This window comes from Heterodontus francisci, chromosome 34, assembly GCF_036365525.1.
Source record: "Heterodontus francisci isolate sHetFra1 chromosome 34, sHetFra1.hap1, whole genome shotgun sequence".
NCBI classification, from domain to species: domain Eukaryota; kingdom Metazoa; phylum Chordata; class Chondrichthyes; order Heterodontiformes; family Heterodontidae; genus Heterodontus; species Heterodontus francisci.
In genome coordinates this window covers 23,517,832-23,527,676 of record NC_090404.1, presented here as the reverse complement: position 1 = coordinate 23,527,676, position 9,845 = coordinate 23,517,832, and the positions used below count along the sequence as shown (strand labels likewise).

At 40.7% G+C, this 9,845-nt stretch overlaps 1 protein-coding gene across 1 annotated transcript; it reads right to left on the bottom strand.

Annotated features, from left to right (window-relative positions):
- Positions 1-2,709: 2,709 nt before the first annotated feature.
- Positions 2,710-5,955, bottom strand: LOC137348733 (probable G-protein coupled receptor 139). Its single transcript, XM_068013986.1, has 2 exons — positions 5,886-5,955; positions 2,710-3,620 (listed from the first exon to the last, which is right to left on the bottom strand). The coding sequence occupies exons 1-2, from the start codon at positions 5,953-5,955 to the stop codon at positions 2,710-2,712; spliced, it is 981 nt and encodes a 326-aa protein (XP_067870087.1).
- Between the last annotated feature and the right edge of the window lie 3,890 nt (positions 5,956-9,845).

Sequence of the window (9,845 nt, the reverse complement as noted above, 5' to 3'; positions counted from 1 at the left end):
ATTTAAAATTAATTCACACCAATGTTTATTAACTACCCACGGAACAGAATATATCACACTTTTTTTTGAAAAAGGAAAGATAAATTATGTCATTTTTTTCTTGTTCTTTCTTCAGGTGAAACTATAGGCAAGAGCGAAGACTACAGAAAAGATTATTCAACATTCTTAAAATGAACGCTTAAACAACAGCCTCTTAATCAAACTTTAAACAGACAGAACCTTTACTATATCTCTTTAATTTATTTTTCACTCCCTTGAACCAATTTCCAATTCCGGATGTTTGTTGCTTTACAACAGTCAGTCTGACATGTCTTCAATTTAAACTGCAAATAAATTGGCAGATTTTTAAACTTTGGTCCAATTAAAGCAATGTTTTAAAACTTCAAATTGGATTTCTGCCAGACATCTACAAGGCAGAAGCTTAACTCTTACAAAATTGTTCCTGGCCTTTACACAGTTAAAAAACCAACAGTTTAAATAAAATAAAACATTGCACCAGTTTCTTTATTTGAAATGTTATAATTTAATGTTACTATCCCAATTTTCCGTGCACAATCTTAAATTGACATGAGCAGAGTCAACAGTCACATTCACACTTAAAAAAAAATTCAAACAACTTAGAAATACTGATTCCTCTAACGGGTTACGAATTTAAAGGACAAAAAGTCTATGTTAAATTCCTAGTCCAGAGCCCAAGGAACACACAGGTTCAACTGGTTCACAACAAAAACATGACTCAAGGTCCCAACAAAAATATACACATGTATAAACAGAGAAAGTAACAAATCCATACTTTCAAAACTAAAGGCAGATTACAAAGGGTTGATGACTGTTGCTCGACAGAACACAAGCTGCACAGATAATGACATTCATTCGTCGAAGTTTCCAACGTTCATACCTACAGACTCGAACAAAATACATAGTAATTTGCTTTTACTCACTTTAATTTTCGTGAAAAACATCGTGTTTAACTTGTCCCTCGTTCCTCACTCCCATATCTCTCACTTTCCCACTTTGCTCTCCCTAATCTACGTTTCCACCATCGTCCTCGTAGGAGGCTGGGGCAGCACCTTCAAAGGTTAGTGCAGACCCAATTGCCCGTTGTGTCCCCATATTTCCTGCAGTTCCAAATATTTTCTATTAAATACTTTTTGTCCTCCATCTGTTGTTTCAACTACTTTTATTTTCCTGAGCGTCAATCACGGCTGCGACAGTCATTCATTATAGAGTTCATTCACTCAATCTCAGTCTCTCAACCTCTTTATGTGCCTGAGTAATGGCCTCTTGAATCTGCTAAGTGCTGTAAGACAGAAGGTTTTTTTTTGCCTTCTCTATCTTTAACTTCTTCTGGCCTATCCTATCTTAAATTAAGTCTATAAATTTCTTGTACTTCTGCTCGCAGATCCCTTTAATATCTTTAGACGATATCACTTTATCAATTCTCTTTCTATATTCTTTTATAAGAGCCTTTACATCAGTGTTGCATCCTTTAAGGTCTGCACACTCCCCAAAAGGGTTTTCCATCCCAAGACGCGTGCCAGCCACACTCATGAACTCAAGATCCTTACATTGTCTCAAAAAGTGTTCACAATGTACCAGATCCTGCCACAGTCAACAGATGAAAGATTAGGTATGATAGTGGGGGTTAATGCTTCCTTTTTAGGCAGGAACAGACTTGGCAGAGAAAGCTTTATTGTGAATTTACTTTATTGACATAAATGTGAGGATAAGTTTATAAAGTTTTCAGGTAAACTATAGTCACAAACTCAGGCAGTAATTAACAGTCGAACACTAATTATACTACCCATATTAGCGCCCGACTCTTGCTCTTGCAGCTTCTGGTCAACAAATTTTTTTAGTCTCTTTTTCTCTCTTGTGTCTTGTTGTTGTTTCAAAATTCTCTGTGGTATAGGCAAACGTCAAGGCTTCTTTTACCTTGGGTGCTTTCCAATTAACCCTCCCTTTCCCCGATCATCTTTAGCTTTGTGTTTAAAGGATGCCTATTTAACCAATGAAAGATCATTTTTTGGCTGTTGCTAACATTTTGTATTTACATACGTAATACCACTGTGTGGTGATGATTGCATTTACACTCTTATCCACCTTATCACAATACGTGACAAAGCTTCATCCCGTTCTTGCAGAAGCTGTTTTCACCGTCTGCTCTAATTTCTGACGGTTGGCTGCAACTAAGCATTTGAGAACTTGTCAATCTCCCGGAATCCCTCTACCTTTATATCTTGCCTATACTTTGACCTATTTCCTTAGTTTTCGTACTTTACCATACGACAAAGAAGGGCTCTAATGAAGCTAAACCTTAGTTTATAACGAAAAGTAAGTTGTTAGTTTATAGTAGCTACATTTTAACCATTAGTATTCTGGTTAATAACTTCTCGCAATCTAATAATCTTACACTACCCTTAAGACACAGATCATTTCCAGCAGGGATATTGGTGTCCCTTCATTGAACAGTTAAACTTGATAATAACAGAGAAGAGGTCGGAATCTCTGTCTCCCACATAAATGTACCGATACCTCAGGATCATTGGAGCTGATGGGAATGTGTTGCTCATGCATTCCTAAATTTACACAATGGAAATGATCTCAAACCGAGTGACTATTTTTCTGGGAGGGGAAGCCATGTGTGACATGCACAAGAAGAACACTGGATGGAATATAATGTGAATTTCATGTTGGATTTCAATATTTTCATCGTTTAAACAATTTAAGAATTAGACTCAGTGGATATTTCACTCCATTCTTTAACTCCTCTCTGAATTTGCTCTGAGTCCCTGCATAAATAAATGGATTAATGCAGGAATTCAAAAGCTGAAGCATATATCCACATTGGTCCAGAATAAAATTTGATTTGTTGAAATTGGAACCAGAGAAATAATTACGTTTCGCAATTCGGACATAAAGGAAATTTATAACAAGTAACAAATACAACAGGATGAAACTGCCCGAGATGGCGAACAGTAAAACAATGGACTTTCTCCGTTTCTCCATCTCTGGGTCACTCTGAGTCTCTCCATTGCTGTGGGCCCGGAGTCTCCTGCGAGCTCTACTGGCCACTAGAATGTGTCTGACTGTCAGAGCATTGAGCAGCAAAATCAAAATGAATGGGAGACAAGGGGTTAAAATGCAGCGTATCCAGTCATATGCAGTCCATGCAGGTGACGTATAAAATCTTAATTTTATGCTACAGAACCAGGGTATATTGTTAATTATATACAAAGGTTCATATATAAAATACAAAAAGGTATATAATGAACAGCTCAGTGTGGACACGGTTCCTATAACCCGAGCTGCCGTTTTCTCAGTGCAGTATTTTATTTTCAGCTTCTGGCAACAAATGGCCACAAATCGATCAAAGGTGAAAGCGACTGTTAACCAGACAGAACTGTCTATTATTGCAAAGTTTAGTGCAATACGGAAACTGCATATGGGTGTGATGAACAGGAAACTGAGCGGAAAATAAATACCAACAATCCGGTTTAATATCACAGCAGTGATCATGACCAGGAGATCTGTCACTGCCATGGACATCAGGTAGTAAGTGATACATCTGGAGAGACCGCATCTTCCTCTGAACAGGATCACAATTACTGCCAAGTTAGCTGTAATAGAGGCAGAGAGAGGCTAATAGAAAAAGGGAGAGTGTATGTGTGTGAGCAACAGATATCAGGAAAATTACTGGCCGGATATCCAAGGAAATGATCTGTTTTACAGAATTTTGCTTGAAATTCAGATTTGACACATGATCCCGCATGGAAAAATATCACTTAACCTCCTGGCATTTGCTTCTGTGTTTAAAATAATCATCTGGATGCAACATAAGACAGATTAATATCATCGGAATGTAAAATAATACAATCAAACATAATGGAGAACACAAAGGCATCAGAAATCCATTGAAACCAAAATGATAACATAAAACAGACAAGAAAAATAACATCAGTAACATATTGCAAAAGATATTTAAGAGGGTATATAATATAATAACCGACAATAAAAGTGGAAACTTACAGGAAACATGCATTTAAAATGGATTATATCCTGCTCAGGAACTAAAAGACCCTCATCCATGAAATACTGTCAAAAGATTCATTGTTAGAAAATTCGACTGTCAACATGTTTGAAGAGATTTTCCAACACAGAGAATCGAATGGCCAATTAGTGTTTCCTGACTTTCTGGAGGGGATTACTGTTGATGTCGTGATAATGCCAAGCACTTCTCCCGTTAATCAGGTGGTGGATTATGAGGTCTTATTTGACAGGGTAGATGCAGGAAGCATGTTCCCGATGGTGGGTGATTCCAGAACCGGGCTCATAGTCTAAGGACACGGGGTAAACCTTTCAGGACAGAGGTGAGGGGAATTTACTTCACCCAGACTGCGGTGAGCCTGTAGAATTCGCTACCACAAAAAGCATTTGAAGCCAAAACATTGTATGTTTTCAAGAAAGCGTTAGATATAGATATCGGGATCAAAGATATGGGGGGAAAGCGGGAACAGGTTACTCAGTTGGATGATCAGCCATGATCATAATGAATGGTGGAGCAGGCTCGAAGGGCCGAATGGCCTACTCCTGCTCCTGATTTCTATGTTGCTGTGAAAGTTTCCCTCCCATACTGCAGCATTTCTTCAGTACTGTGCTATGCTGCATGGATGGCATCGGTGATTAGATTTGTCCTATATTGGGAATTGAAGTTGAAACTTATATATTCAGATGCGAGAGATGCCACCAGTTTTCAGTCTCAGAAATTATGACGAAAAGATTGAAGATGGGAACAGTCCCAGATATTACCAGGGGCTTAGAGCATTCAGACTCAGTAGAACACATTGTAGAGCAATGATCAGCAGCTAATGTAGAAGAGGAGAGCCGGGCGGAAACAGTGAGAGTTAGAGACTGAGAATAGAAGCACTGCATTTTGTGAATTTAGGGTAAGTACAGATTAATCCATAAAACAGCTACATTTTACATTGCTTATATTTCTGTTAATGACTTGATACCTATTAATGTCGCTTCAATGAGTCCATTCATTAAATTCACACAGAAATTACTAAATTGTTGAATAATTTCAATCAGTGAATCATCAATGCAAATCAGGCAGCTGGTCTCAATGTTATTAATACAGAAGACCTCGATGTACACTGTGGTAGCAGTGATAATTCTCCCACAATAACAGTGCCAGTAACACAACAGAACTCCATTTATACCATGCTTACAGCGTAATAATGCAATCACGGTGTCAATAGAATAATAGATCTGTGTATGCACTGTGATAACACTGTGATAATTTACCCACAGCAACAGGCACAATAGCACAACAGAACTACGTTTACACCTTGATAGCAGTGTGATAAGTCACCCACAGTAACAGTGTCAAGAATATAACTACATTTTCCATGTGAAATGGAACATGTAAAAGGGAGACCTTATACAGTTAGAAGAATTTAATTGTACTTTCACGAAGGAGAAATGCCACTGATTCATGGGAAAATAATACCACTGAAGGGGAGAAATTGTGCTGCCAAATTAGAAAGTGATACTGGAAAGTGGGTGAAATTACACTGGTAATGCAAAGAAATCATATCATTAATGACACTTCTAAAGGGAGAAATTTTAACATTGATGACAAAAAATTCTATCAGTAAATTTCCAATATATTATATTAAAATAGAGAAATAATACTGTTAAAGTGCGAAATGATACTGTAAAACAAGAGAAATTACAATTGGACAGAAGCAATCTTCATATTAAATTTGGGAACTTAACCCAATAAAGGACAGAAAGGATATCCGTAATGCTAGTGGTAAATAAAAGCAGTGACAAAGCTAATCGTTAATTTCCATTACTAATATCTAAGTTCAATGCTGTACCTGGAATCCCAATAGCTGCAAGGACAGGATAGTAAATGGCAAACACCAGACCTTTTGCTGATCCATGCATTTCTATCAGAAACTCTGAGCACGCTGTGAGCTACACTCAAAGATTGTCATATCTATACCTGATGTCAGGCTCCAGGGAGGTAATTAGATGGTTTAATCTTTTGCATTAGTTACGCTAATTGAAACAAACAGATTAGTGCAGCTGCTGCCGGGCTCGTGCTTTTAGTTTGATGAAATGAATGGTTTTCAAGGGATCTGACATGGCTTTAAAGTGAAATAACCAGAGACTACAATATGATCCTAATTACAGTTACGATAATGAAAAATTTAATAGGTGCTTGCAATGATGAAAGTGAATCCCCGGGTTTAAACCCTTTAATGCTGAGTCAAATGCCCACAAAAAAAGGCATAACTGACCGGACATAAGCTCCAACCATGTTCTGTTTCCTGATCACTATTCAGCTCCAGTCCGTGTGATGCCGGGTCATATGCACCTGACACCAAATCCCTCTGAGACGGTGCATCCACTTCAATGCAGCTGAGTTCCTGCAGTGCGGACCGTTCGGGGTCAGCATGTGTGGAAACATCTACACCAGCACAGCTGCCTTCAGTATTGATGGCCAAGTTCTGCGTAGTTATATTCAGGGGAGAAGTGACCATTAGAGCGATTTTGCATTTATTGTGGTCTGGTCGAGGTTGGGGCGGTTATAATCGGTATGGAGAGGTCAAGTTCAACAGGGTCGCAATCATTGGGCAGAGGTTTAGTTCAGCATGGTCACGTTCAGTGTACACAACTTTAGTTCAGCATGGTTACATTCAAGGTACACAGATTTAGTTCAGCACAGTTACTCTCAATGTTAACCAGTTCAGCCCAGTGACTTCCACGTCCAGTTATGCACAATAATCCTCTGTGTTGAAAAGTCCCATTCAACACGATTGCATTCAGTGTTGACTGCTCAAGTTCAGTGCAATTGTGTTCAGTAGTATGGTGATATTTAGTGTGGTCATACTGTTCAGTTCACCAAACACTGGGGTCCGAGTTAAATCATTTAAGCAGCTTCGATTAGCTTAGAATTCTGTTTGCTGACCAAACACTTGGGACTGTGTAAAGCTACAATGATCAATTAATTCCCTATTACCTGTCCAAGCCCCCACTCTGTTTAGCATCTTCTTCTCCATGATTTTGACCATCGCCTTCCCTGCAGATATGGAAGGCATCTACTTGCATACGGCAAGCTCTACAACCTATCAAGGCTGGAAGCAAAGACAAAAACACATAGCGTGCTGATCAAGGAACTCCAAGAGGCTGATGATGCAGTGTTGGGCACTCACACGGAAATTCAGCTGCAAAGACTGTCTTGTCCACGCCTGTAAATTGCTTTTGTTGACTATAAGCCTCAGGAAAATCATGTTAATGAGATAATATGTTGCATATCCGCCTTGATTACACTAAATAACACCCCACTGGACATGGTTAGCAAATCTTACTACCGGGGGTCCACAGTGACAGATAATCTGTTCCAAGATGCTCGACACACAGATAGGGAAATCAGGTACCGCCTTTTGCTGACTCGTGAAATGCACATGGGATAACAACGAGCTGGCCCTTAGTACCAAGCTGATGGTTTGTAAAGCCTGTGTTCACAGCACACTGTATGGCTGTGAAACAATGACGACGATCAGGAAAAGAATTTCCATCTTTGCTGTTGGCGTCACATTATGGGTATATCTTGGTAGGACAAATCACAAACATGGCAGTCATCTCAAAGGCAAAGCTCCGAAGGGCGTTGACACTAATCAAACAGAGGTAGCTTTGGTAGATCGGACACATCCGCAGGATGAAAGATAGCCGCCTACCAAAGCACCTTATGTCTGAGTTAGCTGGGGCCAGACAACCAGTGGGGTGAAAAAAGCTCCACTTTAAGGATGCTTGAAAGCGCGACAGGGAGGCCCTAAATGTCGATTATCACACTGGGAGTCACTCGCTGGTGAACGATGGAAATAGCGACACTATCTGTGAACTGGCGTGCACTGCCATGATGACCAGTTGCTCCGCTATCTTGACAGTAGTTAGAAACTACATCACTTGGCAGCTTCACGTGCAGCACTTGCGGCAGAACCTGTTTAGTTTTAGTTTAGAGATACAGCACTGAAACAGGCCCTTTGGCCCACTGAGTCTGTGCCGACCATCAACCACCCATTTACACTAATCCTACACTAATTCCATATTCCTACCACATCCCCACCTGTCCCTATATTTGCCTACCACCAACCTATACTAGGGGCAATTTATAATGGCCAATTTACCTATCAATCTGCAAGTCTTTTGGCATGTGGGAGGAAACCGGAGCACCCGGAGGAAACCCACGCAGACACAGGGAGAACTTGCAAACACCACACAGGCAGTACCCAGAATTGAACCCGGGTCGCTGGAGCTGTGAGGCTGCAGTGCTAACCACTGCGCCACACTTCTCAAATGTTTGCCTTCACAGCCATCAACAAAGATGCACCAAGAGAAGACACCTCACTGAAATGGATTGTTTGCTGTGTGTCCAAGATCTTTCGTAGATGGGTGGATTCTAACCAGCAGCTTATCCCATTGACCAAGCACCTGGAAAAGAGTAAAGCTACATTGATCAGTCAATCTCCTATTAGCAGTACATTTTATTCCAGTATCCAAACATCCGGGACCGGTTAAAGATGCTTTTGTTGTTAATTTGTTCATGGGATGTGGGCATCACTGGCTGGTCAGAATTTATTGCCCATCCCTAAATGCCCATGGAAAGGTTGCAGTGAGCTGCCCTCTGGAACCGCTGCAGGCCATGGGGGGCAGGTACAACGACAGTGCTATTAGGAAGGGAGTTCCAGGATTTTGACCCAGCGACGGTGAAGGAATGGCAATATAGTTCCAAGTCAGGATGGTGTGTGGCTTGGAGGGGAACTTGCAGGTGGTGGTGTTCCCACGCATCTGCAGTCCTTCTCCTTCTAGGTGGTAGAGTTCGCAAGTTTGGAAGGTGCTGCCTGAGTAGCCTTAGTGTGTTGCTGCTGTGCATCTTGTAGATGGTACACACTGCTGCCCATGTGCGTTGATGGTGGAGGGAGTGAATGTTTGTGGACGGGGTGTTAATCAAGCGGGTTGCTTTGTCCTGGATGGTGTCGAGCTTCTTGACTGCTGTTGGAGCTGCACCCATCCAGGCAAGTGGACAATATTCCGTCACACTCCTGGCTTGTGCCTTGTAGATGGTGAACAGGCTTTAGCGAGTCAGGAGGTGAGTTACTTGCCGCAAGATTCCTAGCCTCTGAACTGCTCTTGTAGCCATGGTACTCCATGGCTACTCCAGATCGGTTTTTGGTCAATAGCAACGCCCAGGATGTTTTAGTGGGCTTGCGTTAAGCAACAGCAAAAATAAGTTGCTTTGGGTAGAATTTGCCACTTATGAAGGGGAGGGTGATTCATTTCTGCAACTCTTCTCTCCTGTCCTTTTCTTTCCTGTCTTCCTGTCCTCTCCCTCTGTGCAGCTCTGAGAAAAAGTAAAATCATAGGAAAGCCTCTGAATTGGAAACTGAAATGTAGGGACGCACAAGCCCCCATGTATCATTACTGACCGTTGTGTTATCAGTCCCATATATCCTTACTGACCATGACATTATCAGTCTCCATGTAATATTACTAATCATTGTATTATCAGTCCCCATGTATCCTTACTGACTATTCTATTATCAGCACCCATGTAGCATTACTAACCATTGTATTAACGGTCCTCATGTATCTGTACTGACCATTCTATTGCCAGTCCCCATGTAACCTTACTGACATTGTGTTATCAGTCCCTATGCGTCATTAATGACCGTTGCATTATCAGAACCTGTATCATTATTGACAATTGGTTTATCAGTCCCATATGTCATTACTGACCATTGTAATATCAGTTCACTTCTGTCCTTACTGGC

Coding starts and splice junctions, on each gene's coding strand:
- LOC137348733 (XM_068013986.1), bottom strand. CDS start 5,955: ATGCATGGATCAGCAAAAGGTCTGGTGTTTGCCATTTACTATCCTGTC. Junction 3,621..5,885: donor TGCAGCTATTGGGATTCCAG/GTACAGCATTGA, acceptor CCTCTATTACAG/CTAACTTGGCAGTAATTGTG.